Source organism: Phoenix dactylifera, unplaced genomic scaffold (assembly GCF_009389715.1).
Source record: "Phoenix dactylifera cultivar Barhee BC4 unplaced genomic scaffold, palm_55x_up_171113_PBpolish2nd_filt_p 000701F, whole genome shotgun sequence".
NCBI lineage: Eukaryota > Viridiplantae > Streptophyta > Magnoliopsida > Arecales > Arecaceae > Phoenix > Phoenix dactylifera.
The window spans coordinates 58,677-80,176 of NW_024068083.1; the positions used below are offsets into that span (position 1 = coordinate 58,677).

The 21,500-nt window shown below is 38.6% G+C and overlaps 1 protein-coding gene across 2 annotated transcripts in view; it reads left to right on the plus strand.

Moving 5' to 3' along the window:
- Positions 1 to 2,129: 2,129 nt before the first annotated feature.
- The window catches only part of LOC103719383 (tripeptidyl-peptidase 2), an 88,637-nt gene continuing 69,266 nt past the window's right edge, over positions 2,130 to 21,500 (plus strand). The window contains exons 1-9 of one of the 2 annotated variants that reach the window (XM_039120067.1): positions 2,130 to 2,627; positions 3,705 to 3,783; positions 3,892 to 3,965; positions 5,266 to 5,375; positions 5,477 to 5,557; positions 8,138 to 8,224; positions 8,312 to 8,454; positions 13,308 to 13,458; positions 13,542 to 13,664. In XM_039120067.1, coding sequence (XP_038975995.1) covers positions 2,261 to 2,627; positions 3,705 to 3,783; positions 3,892 to 3,965; positions 5,266 to 5,375; positions 5,477 to 5,557; positions 8,138 to 8,224; positions 8,312 to 8,454; positions 13,308 to 13,458; positions 13,542 to 13,664 — 1,215 coding nt within the window. In that variant the 5' untranslated portion in view covers positions 2,130 to 2,260. The remainder of the gene's footprint in view (positions 2,628 to 3,704; positions 3,784 to 3,891; positions 3,966 to 5,265; positions 5,376 to 5,476; positions 5,558 to 8,137; positions 8,225 to 8,311; positions 8,455 to 13,307; positions 13,459 to 13,541; positions 13,665 to 21,500) is intronic. The other variant, XM_039120068.1, reaches the window with a different exon arrangement.

Consider the following 21,500-nt stretch of genomic DNA (forward strand, 5'->3'; position numbering starts at 1 on the left):
TACTTGATAAGGTCTAATTTAACTAGTAAAACTTAGCCAGTGCAACTCAATTTAACATGATCGGATCGAATTTGTATTTAGATTTAAAATTTTGGGCTGAGATTGGATTCATGTTTAGTTACTTAAGTTGATGAATGGGTCAAATCAAATCAGGTTAAGTATTTTGTTGATTGGATTGCACTAGTTGGTCCTGACTAGGGATGTAATTGAGCCAAGCTTAAACAAGCTTGGATTTGATCAAGCATGGTTAGAAATTATTTTATAGCTAGAACTCCAAGCTTGATTTGTTGGCAATTATTTTCGAGCTCACTCTGAGCTCAATTTTGAGTTGAGCCAAAGAAAGCATATTTGATAAACCTGTAATCCTAAATCAAGCTGAAATAAACCCAATATCAAATGAAGCTTAGTTGAAACTTGAATGAGAGCTTAATTCTTGATCTCAAGCATGGTTTAGGATTTGGTTGATTTAAATTAACATTTAATTAATCGAAGAATAAAAAAACTTTAATTCAATGTTCCATTTTATATAAAATAGGACATTTTAAATATCCTTATATAATAATTTCATGTCTTAGTCTCCACAATTTTAAAATAAGTACTTTGTTTTATGACAATGAAGCAATAATGTTATCTTATTTTGTTATTCATTATATTTTTGTTGTAATGATTAATGGCTGCCACAATTGCCATTGTCTTATTTTATAAAAATCTTTCACGGTGTATGCAGGTGTTTTATTTCCATGTTCCAACTTCATTATTTTATGATGCTTACATCGTATTTTTTTATTTTTTCTAGATTAGGAGAGGCTAATTCTTACTTGTTGCCCTACACCTGCTCCACCCTCTCTAAGCTGAAGCCTAGACTCTTGAGCTGACCAAGTCCTGCTCACATAAACAGGCATTTCATTATCGGCCAGAATCGAATCTCCGACCTCTTAATGCTGCTCCCTCGCTTGCCTCTCTATTTGATATCAAGCTCTTCCACATCCCGGTCACTATTTTTTTGTTGTTAAAAAAATGAATTAAACATATTTTTTATTTTTAGAAATATGAAAAAATAGAAATATAATTTTTGTTTTTGATTTTTGTTAAAAGATTAGGAGCGATGCCAAACATCATCTTAGTATTATATTTTTAATTCTTATTTTATAATAACTTATATGGACCAATGATTTAAATTTTATATTATTTAATTAAATCTTCTATATCTCAAAATATGGTCCCACTTCTATCATTTGCAATCGTAAGCATCTATGTATCATAAATAGCCCATGATAATAGATTCTCCGTGTATAATGTACTAAATCATATGATAAAGCTCAATAATCATGATTTATTGCACTCTATATAAATAGTCATGATTGTAAGATGAAACCTCTCTAATTCAACCCGAGATCGAACTCACCTAGCACACCTGCCCAGATGGGTTAAAAGTGGTACTTAGAAGTTAAAATGCAATTTATATAATAATATTTATTTTGAATTTTAGACATCACAATCATTTATCTTTTTTTCCATATATATCATGATAACATTCATTCTTTAAGTCCAATTTGTTAGTAGAGCTTTCAAAGCTTTTAAAAATAAAGTTTTTGAAAAGTAGGACTTTTGGAAGTAAAATTTTTATAAAAACCTATTTGTTATTTGGTAACTATATTTTCGAAGTAAAATGAAGTTTTAACATGTTTGGTAACCAAAGTGATAAATTTTCTTTGTTATACAATATAACAATAAAAAATATTACATACAGATTATTACATATTAAAATTTTTTATATAATATAATATATCGTAATATATTTTTATAATATAGTTTAATATAATATTATATACTATATAATATAATATAATAATGTTATATAATTATTATAATATAATATAGTATAATATAATAAATATAATATAGTGGTATAAAGGAAAGCTCAATGACCCTTACATTATGGTCCCTCCATCTGCAAGGAAACCGCTCGCGGGCAGGCAGATTCACAAATTGTTCCGACCTGCAAAGCTGAGACAAAAACACGAAGCCTCGTTAGAATAAAAAATAAGTAAAAGATTATCAGATGAAGGAAATTCTAAAAATCTGATCCACTCACCGCAAACTCCAGCCTCTCCCATCCTGCCGGCCGCAACGGTTTTCTCGCCAGCTCCGAATTACAGCAACTTTTCGGTTTTTTCACTCGAAAACCCAAATTCCTATTTCCGAAATATATAAAAAAACGCAAGAATTTGATTCCGAAAGGGGAAAGAATCTGGTTCCGATGCAATGCGGACCGTTACACTATATAAAGCCGCCAGCTTCGACCGATTTATTCGTCTCGCGGCTGCAATCGGTATCATTTTCTCCCCCTTTTCTCTCGTCCCCCTTGCCCCTTTTCGGCGGCAGAAGACGGAGAAGGCTATCAAGGCTAAAGAAAAGAGGCGCAATCATTAGGGCAATGCCTTCTTCTTCTCCTTCTTCCCCTACTCCCCCGCCCTCCGAAGCGAAGAACAACGCCCTCGGTACCTTCAAACTCAGCGAGTCAACCTTCTTGGCCTCTCTGATGCCGAAGAAGGAGATCGGAGCCGATCGCTTCATCGAGTCCCATCTCGACTACGATGGAAGAGGCGTCCTGATTGCGATCTTTGGTAATATGTTTTGATTTTTTCCTCCATTTTTGATCTTTTAGAGTTCTGGTTGTGCTTGATTTGACTGGGAACTGAGAAAAGATAGGTTTTTCGACGAAATCTTGGAAGATTTGGTCCGATTAAATTGAAAAGATTGTGTTTATATCTTTTAGGGTAACTTTGCCAGGTAAAGCTGTATTATTGTTTGCTTCTGATTCTTTTTCGTTGAATGCCATGTTCTTTGTCTTTTTTTTTTCTTTTTCTTTTTTTTGAATGGAATGTCATGTTCTTTGTCACCTGTAGAAGCTAAGCTTATACATGTCTAGCATGTAGAGGTTGGCATTGTATGATCCATGTGCTTAAACTTCTTTCGTTCAGTGTCAGTTGATGAGTTTACAAGAAAAGATTGGTTTTGTTGAAATATTGGAACACTAGAGCGAAAGTTGCTTTTTTATTTTTTATTTGGGTGAAATATTGGAAGATTTGGTCTCTTAAAGGTGAAATGATTGAGCCTTTATCAGAACCGTTATGACTGGTGTCAGTAGACCCAATCTTTTAGTGTTACTTTACCAAATAAAGCAGTATTATTGTCTGCTTCTGCCTCCTTTTCGTTCGGTGTCATGTTGTTTGCGACTTGTAGGAGCTTACACATATGTCCAACATGTTCCTCTGACTCCATTTTTCCAGTTTCAGTTGGTTAGCTTGGTTTGATTTGGGAATGAGAAAAGATTGGTTTTTGTTGAAATATAGAAACATTAGATTAGATTACGGCGGAAAGATTGCAACTTCTTTATATTTTGGAAATACTGTTTACATATTAAAAAGGAAATATACAAATCGTAATTTAGCGGGGTCATAAACCTAATCTTTTAGTGCTATTTTACTAGTTAAATCTGCATGGTTGTTTGTATTTGATCTTTTCTTAACAAAAAAAATATTCTTTTGCTTTATGTGGGATGGTCCGACACATTCTTAATCCATGCATACATTATCACATTGTTTGCCACCTTTTGAAGATTATTTATATACTTGACACTTTAAACTTAGCCTATTACAATTTTTTCTGAGGGTTTTTTTGAATTTGATTGCTGTGTACAGATTCTGGTGTGGATCCAGCTGCTGCTGGCTTACAGGCGACATCAGATGGCAAACCAAAAATTATTGACATCTTAGATTGGTAAATTGAGTATTACTTGCAAGTTAATGATCTCTTGGATGTTGTATAAATTTTCTGACTATCACTATGTCTGAAGTATCTGTAAACCTGTATTCTTGCCTTCTGCAGCACGGGGAGTGGTGACGTCGACACCTCCAAAGTGGTGAAGGCTGACATTGATGGTCGCATTGTAGGGGTATCAGGTTGGTATTGCTTGAAACCGTGCGTACAATGAATTGTGGGAGCAAATTTGTATGAGGAAATTAAATAGTCAATTACTGGAGAGGTCCTAGTAAAAGAATTCTTTCGCAGCAATGAGGTTACTTAGTAGGCCCGACCTGGAACAATATAACCTCAGGTCTCCGGCCGTTCATTTCTATTTGAGGCACAGCACTTAATCTGAGGAGGGTATTTTTCTTATATATCTTCTGCCATTCTCAACACGTGGGTGGACATTATTGATGAGTGTTTCTTGATCATCTTAAATACTTGGTCTAGGTAACTTATTATGAATGGTCGTTTTGTACTACTCGGATGGTTATACAGAATCACATTTCCACTCCTCGTAACTTTACCGATTTTTTTCTTCTCCTACCTTTTTTTTTCCTGATGCTGAAGACCAAACTCACTGGAGCACAATTAGTAACAATACCAAAGTTGTCTTTAAGAAAGCTAGTAAAGATGCTAGAAATGTCATCCATAGAACAAAAAAGTTATTATGGAATGGTTATGCATGGATTTAACTACTAAGGGAAGTTATGCAAGAGAAGCCATGCATGGAGACTTGGCAATAGCCACCAAGAAAGTTATGTATGGAGGTGGTTACCGAGGGAAATTGTGCTGGGGCTAGCTACCAAGGGAAGTTGTGCATGGGGATAGCTACCAGGTTCCCTTCATTAAAAAGTTAAAGGAGGCTATTAAAGGCTCTTCTACACCACAGTTCTGAATGGATTCAGCATCCACAAGGCATCTTAGGTGCTTATATGTTTTTATCTTAGATTATATAATTTGATTATCAAATATTTTTGTAGTTTTTAATCTTTCAGTTAAAAGAGCAGTTCATAGTTTACACGTTTTTAATATTCTCTAATTGCTTGTATATGTAATCTTTTATTCTATTTGAGTGAATGCATCATTATTAAACTGTAGTTGCATTTTTCATGCAATCCACTTCTTACAAGGCAAATTCAAAGTCCTCTTCTTGGAGGAATAAAAAAGGACATACAGCCAATGGTCGAATTTGACCCAAACAATCCATTTTGGCATTCCAAGAGATATTTTCTGAGAACAATTTAAGATATTATATTTCTGTCGTCTGTATCTTCATAACTTTGATTTGTTGGGTTTCATGATCCATTCTCACCAGCACTTTTTCAACATTGTTGGAATCATGTTTCTATACATTGTCAGACTCCATGCTTGATGGGTATAAGCCATATTTTAGCCGTGTCATGTTCTCATATTAGGATTGTGTTTGCTAAAGATTCTATTAATTATATCCAGGGAGGAAATTGGCTTTAAATCCATCATGGAAGAATCCTTCCCAGGAGTGGCATGTAGGCTGCAAATTGGTCTATGAACTTTTCACAGACACTCTCACAACTCGGTTAAAGGTACACCACCGTGTTTAATATCAGCCCTTCCATTCTATGAAAAGCTTGTGCATGTATGTATCTTATTACAAGGCATGGAATTTATTGATATTTTATGGCAGAAAGAAAGAAAGAAGAAGTGGGATGAGAAAAATCAGGAAGCAATTTCAGAGGCTCTAAGGCATCTGAATGAGTTTGACAAGGTTTTTATCAATTTCTCATTCCTTTTCCTTTCAAAATGAAGAATATGCAGCCAAAGCATTTATATTTTTGCAATGTAATATATTTGAAATGAGATGTAGCGACATATCTATGAAATGTGTGTTAGTACATGCTTCCATTTATTTCAACCCTTTAAGTTACAAATAGATTCAAGCGCCATCTCTATATAAAGGAAACGTACTGGGCATCCTTTTTCCTTAAAATGCATCAAAACTGTTAAGTAATGCAATTATAAAAAAGGTTTCAATAATCAATTAGATGGGGGGAAAGGGGGGGGGGGGTTGTTGGTTGGGTAGGTCTTGGCCATCATGTCTTGTTCTTGTGAGAATTGGGACGGGGGCGGGACCTTGAAACCCTCGGTCCCTTGCATGTGGGGCTTCCCTATCTCGTGGAAACACCGGCTGGGCTGATTTGCAGAGAAAGCACATCCGCCACTGCTTTGCCCTCTTTCTCTCTCTCCTGGTCTGGTGCTCAGCTCTTGCTGTTAGGTTTGTGAAAGCACATTCCCTTGGTTAAAGGGTCTGCTCTTGTTGCTAGGTTCGGAAAAGCACATCCCTTAGCCTTCTTTTTTTTTTATTTATTTTTAACAGGGCCTCTGCCTCTTTCAAAGTTGGACCAGGGCCCGCTGTCCCACCTAGCATATTTGATAGGATGATCATGGGAGTGGACAGGATGGAGTGGCTATGGGATGTTCCATTCCATGGGGAAACCAAGACTCCCCCATCCCCCGGAATCTAGAACTTCGATTATAGGAACTAATAATTTGTATCTCAGCAAATTTCTTAATTATTACGATTCACTGGACCAATGAAGTCCGGCTGTTGGCAGTGATTAAAGTCACTGAACATTGGAAAGATGATGACAGACTTGTTCCTTTGACAGATTGGAGGAAAAAATATGGTTGCAGTTGTATGTAAGGCAAATGCATATTCAATTTTTTATCAAATTGTTCCATTCTCTTCTAAAAATTAACTTTGCTTTAAGATAATCATAAACTAAATATGAGATTTAAAATTTGAGAAGATATCTAATGTGGGCACCTTTTAGCAATAGCAAATTTTGGAAGATTAATTCATCCGAGAGACTTTACGAAATTGTCAACTTGACGGGACTGAACATTGAGAAGATGATTGTTGTTCTGATGGGTGGCATTGTCTCCTTAAGTATGGAGTGAAGTTTATGATTAACAGGATTCTGAACGTACTTTTGGATGAGTCTTGAAGACTCTAATGATACTTATTTAAATGTCCTCTGGTTCTTATTTGAATCTTCATAACTTCTTCATGTGCTTTATTGGGACAAGCTTGTTTCTTTCAGTGACTTGAAGGAGGAAAAAATATGGTTGCAATTATGCACAAACCAGATGCAAATTTTCTTTTTGGATCAAGCTGTTCCTTCTCTGTTAATGATTATGTTCACTTGAAGCTAATCATAAGCTAAAAAATGATAAATACAAATTTGATATAAGTATGTGCTAGCATTTTATTTTTGGTTGGGAGACGAGCATATTAAAATATGAGAAAAGTACAACTATATGGATGCTAACACCTTTTAGAAATAGCACACAGCAGCAAATATGCTATGTTAATGTCTATGAAACTGTCAAAATTTTCAAAAAGTGGCAGCTGTATGCAGGTGACTGGGACAATGCATAGTGCATATGTGCTTGGTGTATTAGAAATACTAAAATGTTAAATAGAAAAGATAACCGAAGGAAAAACAATATGTAAATATTTAGAAAAATAAGAAAATAATAATTATTACAGTTTCACACTTTTTTGAAAGGCTCATTAGTATTCTTTGACATGTTAACATAAAAATTTACAATATTCCCCAGAGTTTTATTGTTGCCTTTCAAATATGTTAGTGCAGCGAAACCTATCAATTACAAATGAAGAGGATAGGGAAGGAGTAGAATACGTACTGACCAGCATAGGGCTCAGAATGCATACACAGGCTGCTTGAGCATATGCGAGCAACTTGTGGCCAATAATGTGGTTTTCCCATGATGCTGTGAAGTCACGAAACCACATCCACATATGCAACGAAGCTAAGCATATTTTAAGACAGTGACTAATGCAAGTTTTAGTTAAAATATTATTCTAGGGCTATGCAAAACTTTTAGTAATCATGATATAAACACCAGTTACAACTTTTGATGAAGTTGCTTTGGTACATGTATCTTAACTTTTTTAGCTCTATCTGTGATATATGTTCCAGGGGGATGTGTAAGAATGTAACCTACTTATGGCTGTGATTGCATCCGTAATTCATAATAACATCCTTAAACTTGTTTGGCTCAATTTGCCAAAAATACTTCAGGGTAATGTGCAACAATTCTGCATATGTCAGGTTTCCGTTAGTCTCATGCTATTTGTTTTGATATCTTTTTCATTTACAGACTTTCCAGTCTTCATAGGAACGCGCAGTCAATTTGATAGCTGAAAATTGGCTGCATTTCTATATCATGCACATGTTCTGACATATTTCATGACATTTAATTTGCCTATGCTTCAACTTCTCTGGATAAATAAGCTCGTTTGGTCAATGTCTATTTGCAGAAATATGGTAAAACAGAAGATTTGAAGCAAAAAAGGGCTCGTGAAGACCTTCAAGATAGGCTCGATTTCCTAAGGAAACAAACTGAAGTAAGAGAACATATCTTTATATGTCAACAATGTTTTTCTTACTAGCTGCTACCTTCTAGGGAAGATTCTCATTTTTATCCATTTTAGAGCTATGATGACAGGGGCCCTATAATTGATACTGTTGTTTGGCACGATGGCGAGGTTTGGAGGGTTGCTGTTGACACACAGAGTCTCGAGGATAGCTCAGAGCATGGAAAACTGGCTGATTTTGTTCCTTTGACAAACTACAGGTGTGCATCGATAACGTTTTTCTAAAACCTATTCATAACCTTAAGCCGTGTTCCTGATGTTTCCTGTTTCAGCAACAAGATTACTACTTTCTTTCCGTGTCATTGATCACATTACAATGTTCATGTAAATATTGCTACTGACACTCATTTTTTATTTTGGGTGTGTGACCTGGGTAATGAAGCTATCATGTTCTATGTTTTATTAGGTTGCGTTCTGTCATATTATGTTGGGAAACTTTGTTTAGTTCTAGTTTATAGTTCCAAATGTTTTGAGCTGTCTTCATCACTTGCAGCTGCAAGTCTGCAACTATGATGATCACATTCTTCGTACATGAAAAAACATTTTTGTACATGAAAGCATGTCCAACCGATGTCTTGCTTCAAGATTTTGGGAATAGTTGTGTTTTGATTTTATTGTTCTTTGGTTCTGATTTGGCTAGTTTTCAATAATGTATTAGTCATAGTTGCCCATGATATCTTGATTTAACCTGCTAGAAGTGGCCAAAGAAGCAAATGTGCACCTTAGCATCCTCAAATGCAATTGCTGTTCCTGTGGTCATTGCTCTTAAGTCCATTGTTGCACTTGAGCCCAGGATATCTCGATTTGCCAAGCAGATTCAATTGATCTAACGGAGTATCTGGGATCTTACCAATAATATTAGTGATCTCTTCTTTCTTTTGGTATCTCACTGTTTATTTGTGGTGCGAATCTATGTCACACATCATATGTTATTATAATATCTATTATTCATACCTGTATTTCATGTACTCTAATGCACAGTTCTAGCTTGGTATGCCTGTGATGCCTACCATCATACAGTATGTAAATATCGAAGGTTTCTACCTTTTTTTTCCTCGTATTCTTATGCACCATTCTAGGTTGATGTTGACCTTCAATGCTGATGTACAGCAGTAACCTCTCTTCATGCGAACCCTATCATGCTGCGAGATCCCAACTTATTCGAAGATGTGTAACTAACCCTATCATGCCCTGAGATTCCCACTTTTTCGAAGTTGTGTTACCATCATGGATGATGAAATATCACTAATATTAAAACATCTTTTAAGGAAATCATAAGATCAAACGTAACAATAGCGAAAATTTTATCATTGTCCAAATTTCATAAAAATCCGTATAGACATGTAAAACAACTCATCACAAAAGCAACTAAAGAGAACATTATATCTAAATGTCAATTTCAAAACATTGACTCTTGTTCTTTAAACAAGTCCATAGGGATCTTACTAATCACCGTGAAAAATTATATAATAAATAAAGTAACCTAGAAAGCTCCACAAGCAACTCCTACCATGACCAAAGGACTTAAGGGTGCATAGGAAACAAATGACTCGAACACATGATCAAAATATTAAAAGAAGGAAATTCATTGAAATTACTTTTCATGGATTCCAAAAAAAGTGAAGTTTTAGTAATATTAAGTAGTTGGATAGTGTTCAAAGTTCAAACACAAGTTTAGAGAAGAATCCAAATAACTTGCACAAAATCATAAGTTGAATCCTAATTCAAAATTAAATGACCAAAGATAGTTTATATTGAAAACTCTTATATTTCACATAGTATTTTCTTACAAAGTCTCACTTATGCCTTGAGGCCACATAAATCCTCTTTGCAGACAAGGCGACATAAAATCCTGATCAGTAAATTGGATGAGGCCACATAATCCTCCCCAGTGAATCGTTAAGCCAAATGAGGCCATATAAATCCTCCATGCTAATGCAGATGAGGCCACATAAGATCCTTAGATCCACATATACCACTTGGCAAAGGTTCGACATATCCCCATCCATAAATTTGAATGAGACCATATATACCAGCTAGCAAGAGGTTCGAAGAAATCCTCATTGATAATTTGAATTAGACTGGATATACCACCTGACTAGGAGTCCACATTTGTCTTTCACATTTGCTATTATTTCCTATTTATAAACATCGCCAATGCCTTACAAAACACTTAGAAAATGCTGCAATGAAATCAAATTGTTGCAGGAGCTTAAAAGCAGTTGATTTTCGAGCCATAACATTTATATACTCATTCCAAGATATCAATTCAAAATCTAGAGCTTCCGTATTAATACCAAAGCATAATTTCAAATTAACACAGCACCCAATTTCACAAGAAAGAAAAGATCAAATGTCTTTCAACATATTGTAGGTTTCAAGTCACTAAACAAACTAAAACTAAACCTTATTAGACAATCCAATAGCTCAAAAGAAGTCCTAAGTTTGAAACAACATTGTGGTTTAAAACCTTTTTATGTATTCAAACTGAATCAAAATTTGAAAGACAGAAACTCTGAGCTTTAAAAACTAGTTGAGGCTTTATAGTTCTTCAAACAACTTTTAGGTTTAGAGTTGACTATTCAAAAGAATAAGTCCCTTCAAAAATACAAAGCTTAATTCAAGATATGGAAAGATGACTTGGAAAGAAAACCATAAATATTGAGAAAGAAGCTTTATGTTAGAAATCCAAAATAGTGTAGAAAAAACTAACCAAAATCTTAAATGCAAATTCAAGGAGAAAGGTTTCCTGAAAAAGAAAATCATAAATTTTGGAAAAGATGGATAGTTTAGAACTCGAAACTAAGCATAAGTGGTCGCAGGACTCAAAACACAGATAATATCCAAATTCAAAGACATGGAGAGAAGTTTACTTATGTAATGAAGAAAGTAAATACACATATCTTATCCAAGCTTCCCATCTTCTTCTTCTTCTTCTTCTTCTCCTCCTTCCTCTTTTCTTCTCATCCCCCTTTCCTAGGTTAGCCACTCTTCTTTCCTCATCCCCTGCTTGCTCTCCTTGTCTCTATTAATAGGAAAGGTAGGTCAGTTCAGACAGGGGGGCCACTTTGTCAGTTCCACCCTAAGGTGGTTCTCTTAGGTCGGCTAGCAGTCTAAATGACTATTAGGTTAAGTTGGTTAGATCTAAATCACTATTGTAATGACGAACAAACTAATAAATAGATAGATAATAGACTAATAATGTTCACTTCTTCCTTTTTACTCCCTTCTATTTCCATTTATTTAAGACATTACATGTAAACAACAAACTACTTAAAAATTTTTAATTTCTTAAATAAAAAAGTTGATTTCCCAACTTTAGTTTAAAACCCTATTTTTTACACGGGTAAAAGTTTCAACTTTCAGATAGTAAGGTGTTTTCTAAAGCTTAAGAAGTTTCATAAATTTTATTGTATCTAAACATTGCTAAAACCCAAAAATCTGGTAAGAAGTATGCTGTCTGTAAAACATATTATCTAAAATGATGCTTGATCGCCAAGGTTTGTTGTATGAACGCCCACCCTCTTGTACTAGGTACACTGTACCATATTGATATGGTACTATATGGTATTGACTATTGAGGTTCGATTCGGTATACGTGTAGAATCGGGCAAGTATCCTGTACCACCTGGTTCCATGTTGTAGTGACCGTGCCGCTTAGTTTTGGACAGTATCATGACTAGGCATGAGAAAATACTGTATTGGTACAGGGTGCATACCTTAATGTACCAATTGTACTGGTAAGGTACCCATATGGTTGCTGGTACCAATATAGTGAACCTGTTGACGACACTTACTGCTTCCACAAAATTGGTCCTTTCAAGGGTTACATTCGCATACACATGTATACATATGTTCACAAATATGTATGCATTTGTGTGTTTGTGTTTCTACTTACAGGTGCACTTGTTGGAAAACTATTTTTCCTTTTCGAACCCTAAAAGACACTTTCTAGTTATAAATACTTGTATAAGCATGAGTTATGTGTGCAGGGTTGTTAGAAAACTATTTTGCCGAAGATCCGCCGTACCGGATCCGGTAGGCGTACCGGTTGCCTACCGGACCGGTACGGTTCCGGTTTGTACCGAAACCGGACGGTACGAACCGGAAAGCTCTTCCTCGCCGGAGCCGGGGAAGAAGAGAACCAGAGAGATCGCGGGGAAGAGAGGGAGGAAGACTACCTTCGGCCGCCATCGGAGAGCCGTGGAGAAGCGTCGGAGGCCGGTGGGGGGCGGGGGAACCCGCGGGGGCGCGGCGGAAGCCGAGGCCATCCACTGTTTCGAAAGAAAACCGATTTGCCGACTTCACTTAAAATCCCTAAATTAAAAACCGTGGCCGCGTCCCTTGTTTCTTTCGAAATAGTGGACGCGACCGCGACCTCGGCCTCCGCAGCACCCCCGCGGGTTCCCCCGTCCCCCGCCGGGCTTTGCCGCCCCCACCGGCCTCCGACGCCCCTCCGTGGCTCTCCGATGGCGGCCGAAGGTGGTCTCCCTCCCTCTCTTCCCCGCGCTTTTTCTTTTTCTCTTCATCTTCTTCGTCTTCGGCACGGAACCGGCCTGTACCGGTTTCCACGGCTCCGGCGTACCGGTAGCTGGCCGGACCGGTTTGTACCGGCCGGTACGGGCCGGTTTGGCATACCATGATTTTGCCTTTTCAAACACTAAGGAGTAAGGACACACTTTCAACTATTCATTATTTTGATTTTGGTTCTGGAGTTTGGACAAAACATCAAAACCACGAAAGCAAAAGAAAGAGTTTTATAAAGGTAATGATAACCAAAATTTATAAACCTTTACCAGTGTTGCACAAATTATACCAATACCCATGATGTTTTTCATAAAATACCAAGAAACAAAAATTTTCCTTCAATATCTAAAATATATAATTTGATGTATTGAGAACCATCTTGTGATATATTCTTCTATGCGATCTATTTTGAAGTTCCTTTCTCTTGCTGCAAATTATTCTCAAATTATTGATGAAAAATTTGGCTTTGTCAACATATTAGGTTCATCTGATAGGAGTTGCCATTTGTTTGGAAATTAATGTGCAGGATTGAGCGAAAATTTGGCATATTTAGCAAATTGGATGCTTGCTCTTTTGTTACTAATGTTTATAATGAAGGAAATCTTGTAAGTATAGTAACAGATTGCTCACCACATGGTACCCATGTTGCCGGTATTGCAGCTGCTTTCCATCCTGAGGTATTACAGACAATGTGGTTATTTCTTTACCTTTTTTAATGCAATATTACATGTAATATTCTAAATATAGGATTGTCATACAGGAACCGTTGCTAAATGGAGTTGCACCTGGAGCCCAGTTGATTTCTTGTAAGATAGGAGATACACGCTTAGGCTCAATGGAAACAGGAACAGGTTTGATAAGAGCATTAATAGCTGCAGTGGAGGTAACTGAAATCTTTGAAGTGTTCACTTTAACTTTTGCAGTTACAATGAGGATTGTTTGTGTTACTATGAAAATTAATTAACTATTTTTTCTGATAATGAATTGTTTAATAGATGATCTGGAACCCCCTCTTTTCTTTCTAGTAGAACCCCTTATCACCAAAATAAAACCTTTTGTTGGTCCTGGCAGAGTAGGGTATCATTATAGTTACAGAAATGTTTAATTGGTACGGCAGTTTTTTCCCCCCAAAGGACTGGTTTCTGCAGTAGTGGCCACTGTCTATTGATAAGCATTTGCTCATGTGGACCATAATTCACTCCATCATGTAGTAAACTTTTTACGCATGCCATAATAACAGGGGCACTAGGCAGATCTTGTACATACAATGATAACTCTGGTCATTATATCAGGCATTGTTCTGATGTTGACTGAGATTGATCTCCATCAGATGGGAGATATACTTCAGCTGTGGTGCTTTTATAGGAAGCAAACATCCAAGATGGGGAAGCTAAAAGGAAAGATTCACCGACAGAGATCTGTGTAAAAGCTGAATACAGGAAGCAGCCGGCAACATTTGCATGCTGACAGGACTTCAAATTCTGTTATGACAGGATTTGGACTTTGAAATCAGCAAACTACTACAATTGTTTTCTGATAATTTAGGGCCTATTTGATGATGTTGCTGTTTTTATGTTTTTGTTTCTGGACAAATTGCTAAAATACCACATGGAGATTGCTGTTGAAGATATCATCTATGCAGAACTTTTGCCATTCTTTGTGTTTGTTTTCACATTTTTTTGAAAGTAGACCTGCCCAATAGGCGGACTGGCCAGGTTTAGGCTGGGCTCAGTCCAAGATATAATAAAATTAGTCAGGCCCGGGCCAGACCGGCCCAGCCCGGCCTTCGGGCCTACTTCCCAGGCTCGAGCCTGGTACTTACTCGGGCTTCAAGCTACGGGCCTGGTCCGGCCTTCGGGCCTACATCCCAGGCTCGAGCCCGGTACTTACTCGGGCTTCAACTTACGGGCCCGGTATTGGGCTTCCTTAATCTTTTTTTTCAATTAAAAAAAAAAATGAAAAGATCAGGGAATTCCAAGTGATTCTCGCTGCAGAATTTTGTCGAATAGCTTGTGAGTGTTTGTGTCCTTTCTTGGGCTCCACCATTACCATAGTAATTGTGTCCTGCTCCACTAGCCTTGATGCGACCTGCTTAAATGCCCACCCAGCCACCAAAGGCAGCTTATAAGAACAAGACGATACACCTTGATTCGTGCTCATATTGAAAAGTTGAAGAAAAGAATCTCCATGTATTACTTATAAGTACCCACTTTGGGGCTCTTCTTGTAATCATACTTGAGATCCTTGAGTAGTGAAAATTCTACTATATGAATTATTCTTCTTTTGCCTTCTTTCTATTCTCTTTGTCCTCCCTTCTGGTGGATTCCTAGGATTTGGGAGCGAGCATGTAAGAGCTGTATCATTGGAATGACTAGCCAGAGTGGTGTTTTTTAGCCTCGAAAGAGAGTGATCCATCCCTGCTCCTCTTCCATCTACGCTCCACCCTTGTTTAAGCCTATTGGCTTACGAGTCACTGCTGCCTTTAGGTTCTAATCTCTTGTGTTGTACATGCTGAGTGGGGTTTCTGCCTTGCCACAATCGGTTGCACGACATGCCCTTTCGTCCTTCGACTTTTTAGTCCAAGTTCAACACCTCATCGGGGTTAGTTGGTATAGATCACGGTTTCAAGATGCCGGCCCACCGCCGCAACATTGAAAAGCATGTTGAACGTGAGCAAGATCTGTGAGACATTGAATCGGATGAATTGCGTCATCGGCTTCAACAACTCCAACAAGAAAATTAGCAACTTCGACAACTTCAAGAGCAATGTGAATGCTGACATCTTTAGGGTTCCAGTCACTACAACGAGCAGTCCAATAAAGAAGTCGAAGATTTTAATTTGTTCTACAACAAAAAAGCATCTTCATCGAGTGAAGAAGATGCTCGTCACCAACGCGAACGAAGACCACATTGCAACCATTGTGACTTTGGCATCAAAATAGATATCTCTGACTTTAAAGGATGCCTACAACCTGACGAGTTCATTGATTGGCTTTACATTGTTGAATGAGTTTTCGAGCTTAACGATGTTTCCGGCGATCTATGTGTGAAGCTAGTTTTCATCAAGCTTAAGAAGTATGCATCAATTTGGTGGAAAAATCTGAAGCGACAATGTGAGTATTAAGGATGTGGCAAGATTTGAACATGGGATAAGATGTGTCGTGAACTCAACTGTAAGTTCCTCCTAGAAGATTATTGTTGGAATAAATTACTTAAGCTCCACAATCTTCGGCAGCATGACATGACCGTAGAAGAATATAAAATGAAATTTGACCTACTCCTCATGATGTGCGACATCAAGAAGCCTGAAGAGCAAATTATAGCACAACATCTTAGACGATTGAAGCTAGAAATTAAGCGAGTTGTGCGACTCCAACCCTCCTGAACGATGTGATATAATTGGCAACAAAAGTCGAGAAGTAGCCACTAAAAACAATGAATTCACACTTTCCGAGGTATAGAGGCAGAGTGTCCAATCGAGAGAGTTTCGTGTTGAAAACATTGGCACCCTCCAAAGCTAACACCTTCCAACCATTTCTAGAAGAAGGACAAGGCCATTCTTTGCAACTGCAGCTATTCCAACACTGTCGCCTTGCAAGTGTTTCAAGTCCCAAGGTTTTGGGCATATTGCAGCTTATTGTCCAAATAGAAAGCTTGTCTCTTTGGTGGAAGAAGAATTATGTGCTGAAGAGGAAGAAGATCAGCCAGTCAAGTAGGATGAGGAAGGCCCAAGCGAGGAAGAGTTAGTGCATCTTGATGAAGGTGAAGCTTTGGTGGTCCACCCTAGCTTGAATACAACCGTAGGAGCTGATGAAGAAGATTGGTTATGCCACAACATCTTCAACACTAAATCCACTTCACATGTCAAGATGGAGGAATCCAGATAAATTTTAACATCCTAAGGTACCTTATGCATGTGAGTATTTACTTTCAGCATCAGAGTAGTCAAATGTTGCTGATCATGGTCTAGATTTTGGGTTGGTAGTGTTGGGTACATTAGACAATGAGCACTACTTACATCTTGCTAAAAAACAATATCAGGGTGTTGTGTCTCCTAGGCATTCAATCAGCAATCCAGTTATCGGACTAATACCACATCATAATGGAGGTGAAATTGATCAGAATCCTTATGAAGAATTTGAAGACAGATGCAAGGAGGTCTACTGTATTGAGATGAATGAGAAACAGAAGTGAAAATTCAAAACCTTTCTTGATTAAAAGCAACAAAAATCTGGTACAGCTAAGTATAGATTCTTTCAAGCATGAATGTGAATGAGAAACAGATGTGAAAATTCAAAACCTTTCTTGATTAAAGACAACAAAAATCTGTTACAGCTAAATATAGATTCTTTCAAACGTGAATGTGTTGATGCACTCTCCATGACCTTCGTAAAACTGCAGCCAGTAGATGAATTGGGCTACCCTGGAAGAACCTACAAGTTCTTCAATGGATCCACCTTGTATCCATTTGGCAACGATCTGAGCTATACAAATTTTTCCTACAAAGTGGTTTTAACTTAGAAGTCTATAGAGAAGAAGTTGGCTTTCAATCAAAATTGCCTATCAACTCCCTATAAATAGTCCGCATATGTTCTGCCATGTTCTGTTGTTTTGATTGAAGATTTGAATTGTAATAGAAACAATTGGAGCGAAGGGACCCGTAAAGAGCAAAAGCTTGGATCCAATCTTAGACCTCTTGTAGTCTTCTTCAAGATGGCTGCTAGAGTTTGATAAAATGCAGAAAAAGATAATTGAGCTTTGGCGTGTATGCAATGTTTCCTTAGTCCAAAGAACTTTCTTTTTCCTGCTCTTTAAAGGTGATCCAACAGATTCTATCTACATGGGAGTGGAACTCAGGAGGTTATCCTTTCTAAAGAATGCTTACTGTAGGTGGAAGTGAAAATACTACTCTCTCATCGTGTCCAAAGAAGCTCAGCAGGAAGCACAAGGACTTTTACACAAAAATGCTGGCCTAGTTCGAGTCAAGATTAAAAATTATTTAGATGTTCGGTGGCTTCGTTATACCTACAAGCTGAATGTGGATTGTGAAAAGACCTATTTGCTTTGGATAATCAATGCTGCAATCAATAATCAGCTTTTCTTCAAGGTAGCCGGGTACTCCTTCACCATCGTCAAGATGGAAGCTAGCTACAACTACAGCTTTTATTCTACATCCGAGTACTTGTAGTTTATTGATAACCCAAACTTCTTGATGATGTGTCTGCAACTTTTAATGTGGTTGACCTATCACCTTTCTACGAAGACTAGGAAGCCTAAGAAGACTTAGACTTGATGGTGAGTCTTCTCCAACTGGGGAAGTATGATGTCGAGCGCTTTTGACACACATGATGCCACATGGGTTGCAGGTCTCATATGTATGGGTCTCGGAATCCAACATGAGTTTTGTCTTGTTAGGAAAGTTTGATGTTAGTTAATTTTAGGAAGTTTGATTTTTGTGAACTTTTGAGAACTTTTGATGTTATGAGGGAAGTTTGCAATTAGAATTCTTTGAGTTAGAATAGGACTTGGAATCTCACATTGGAAAGTAGAAAGAAAGTGTCCCTGACTCTCCATGTATTACTTATAAATAACCCCATTGGGGCTTCTCTTATAATCATACTTGAGATCCTTGATTAGTGAAAATTCTATTGTAGGAATTATTCTTTTCTTGCCTTCTCTTTATTCTCTCTCTCCTCCCTTTTGGTGGATTTCTAGGATTTTCAAGTGATCATGTGAGAGTTGTATCCGTGGAATGGTCAACCAAGGAGGTGTTTTGTAGCTTTGGAAGAGAATGACCCACCCCAGCTCTTCCATCTACCCTCCACTACTATTAGAGCCTATTGGCTTGTGAGTCACTACGGCCTTAAGGTTCTAATCTCTTGTATCGTTCGTGCTATAATGGGGATTCTGCTTTCATGCCATAGTGGGATTTCTACCTTGCTACAATCGATTGTGACGACATACCCTTTCATCCTTTGAATTTTTAGATCAAGTTCAACACCTCCTCGGCGTTAGTCATCTTCATCTCCCAGATGTGCTTGGCTCGTGGAGGCCGATGACCAGGTCAGAGTCGCCAAGTGCAGTGATGTTGGAGGTCGTTTCGATGGCAGTGATAAACTTGGTATGGATCAAGGTTTGCGGTACCGATAGTACCGATGTACCGGTGAAGATCGGTACCGGTACCGGTACCGAACTAGTCGAGATAGGAAAAAAAATGCGTCCGACGTGAGGAAAAAAAATGCGTCCGACGTGCGGACGCTCGCGCGCCCCCGCATGCATCCGCATTGCCACAGAGTGGCATTTAATGTGCGGCATTAAGAGCCCATGCGGGGCAGCCCGCATGGGCCGCTGCCCCGCGTGGGGCCGTGTGGGGAACTGCGTGCCGGCACGGTTCCTTGCGTGTGGAACGTGAGTGGGCTCGCAGTTTTCCACTTGTGCCGGCTTCCCCACTCGCCCCCTCGAGCGGGCGTGCTACCCCGTGCGCGGTCGTTTTTTTTCCTTTATTTTTCCCCTCTTCTTCTTCTCGAACCCTCCTTCCCCTCTCTCCTCTCTTTCCTGGTTTTCCCCCATTCTCCCGCGAGCAAGGAAGGAAGAGAGGTCCCGCCCACGAGCAAGGAAGAGAGGTTCTCCTTCTTCCGGTACTTGCCTTCTCTTCTTCTATTCCTCTTTCTTTTCTTCTTCCTCTTCTTGTTCTTTTCTTTCTTCCTCTTCTTCCTCCTCTTCTTCCCCGCTTCTACCGGTGCCGGTCGCACTGGTTTCGGTTCGGTACTGGTTTTCATAATGAAACCGTACCGGTAGCTGTCGGCACCGGTTCGGTACAGCCTGAACCGACCGGTTCCGGTTAGTTTGGCATATCATTACTGTAGATGCTAGATGAGAATGAGGTGGGGTGGAGATGCTGTCGATGACTCAGGTTAGGGCCTTGGAGCGAGTTTTGGAGATGCAGAGGAGCTTGAGGGTGAGGCAGGGCAGCCACGGACAAGGGCCTCGTAGAGGCAGCATTCTCCTTTGAGTACCTCGACGATGGCTTAGTTGATGCAGTTCTTAAAGCCGAGGAGGTGGAGGTTGCGAAGGCCAGCATCAGCTTTAATAGTGACAATGGACATGCAAATGGGCTAGGGAGAGGCTAACATTGGCGATAATGGTGGTCTTGTCGACACTGCCCTTGTTGGAGGTTAACTACCATGTGGGGGTCTCATTGGCTTGTTGGGGCTTGCGGTAGCATAGCGCTAGGGTTTATGGGCAGAGGAGTGCGGGAGAAGGGAGGAGATAAAGGAGGAGCTCGACTCATTCAGAAGAGGCGGCGAACCGAGGAACCCTAGCCCACTCATTCCTTATTCCAAATGAATCAAGTGAACCCACAACTTGAACCGGGTTCACCTATCAGCTTTGGGCTAGGCTATATGGCACATGTATAGTACTATATAAATATGTGCTGGGCTTCTGGACCCAAAATCGAGTCTAGCTTGTAACAAGCAGACTTATTTTTCAGGCCTAGCCTAGCTTGACGGGCTTAAAATTCAAGTCTAGGCTCGTCCGAAAGTCTTCAGGCTTGAGTGGGCCTAGCAGGCCGTTTGGCTCGTGGCCAGGTTGATTTGAAAGCAATAGATCGTTGCTATCAAAAACTTTAAAGAATTTACAAACAATTATGAAACAGAGGGGTTTGATCATACAGTCTAGATCATTTTTCTTGGGTTTTTGCAAACAAAAACAAAAAAACGAAAGCAATACCAAATGTGCCCTAGTTGCAACATTATTCCTAGTAAGATCTTTTGTGAAAGAATGAAGTGCATAAAATTCAACTATCATTTTGTTTGAGACACAACTATATATTAGATTAGAATTTTAGATGGACGATTTCATTCTTGAAGCTCTTTGTCCTACCTATCCAGATTATGTGCTCCAAACTGGGCAAGGAATTGTGCTAATTCATTATATTTAAATGCAGTACAATTTCTAGAAATGATCTTTGGCCTCTATGTGTTATTATTTTTTCACTATGTGGAGACATGTTATGAGCTCCAAAACCAAGGTTCCCAATACTAGTACTTGTACCGGTATCATGTTGGTACAGTATTGGTATAGGTCAGTTTGGTGTATTGATACTCGGTATAGGGGTTTGATACTCCCCTCATATTGAGTATTGGTTTGCTACCAATATAGTATGGTATTGCTTGAAATGGGTTAGGACTATGGTATACCATACCGGCCCGAACCGGATAGTACAAGGGCGTATCATACTGTACCGGTTTGGTATCGATACTTGGTATGGGTGGTGTGCTAACACTCGTTTCGCCAAAAAAATTTCGCACTGTACCGTAGCGACACTGTGCTAGTGTGGCACTGGTACGAGGTTTGATACCGAGATGGCAAACCTTGGTTAGGACACACTGGTATGACGAACCTTGCTCACTACCAATATATGTGCCCATATTATGTATCCACCATGGATAACTTGGCCATTCAACTGACCTAATTTTGTCATTCCATTTTACTAAGTAGAAAAAGAGAATTATGTTTCCTCTATCCATTCAAATTTGTTTTTGCTACTTCTGCCCTTTGTCTTATGCTTTGTTTTGTTTCTTTCTTGTTTTCTCTTTGGATCCATATCTGGTTAGAGTTTGCTGGCTCACTGCCAAATATCAGCTAAACGAATATGCTATCTTTTAATGTCCCATGACTCCCATCTGTTATTGGAAAGTTTGATCTCCATCTGAGC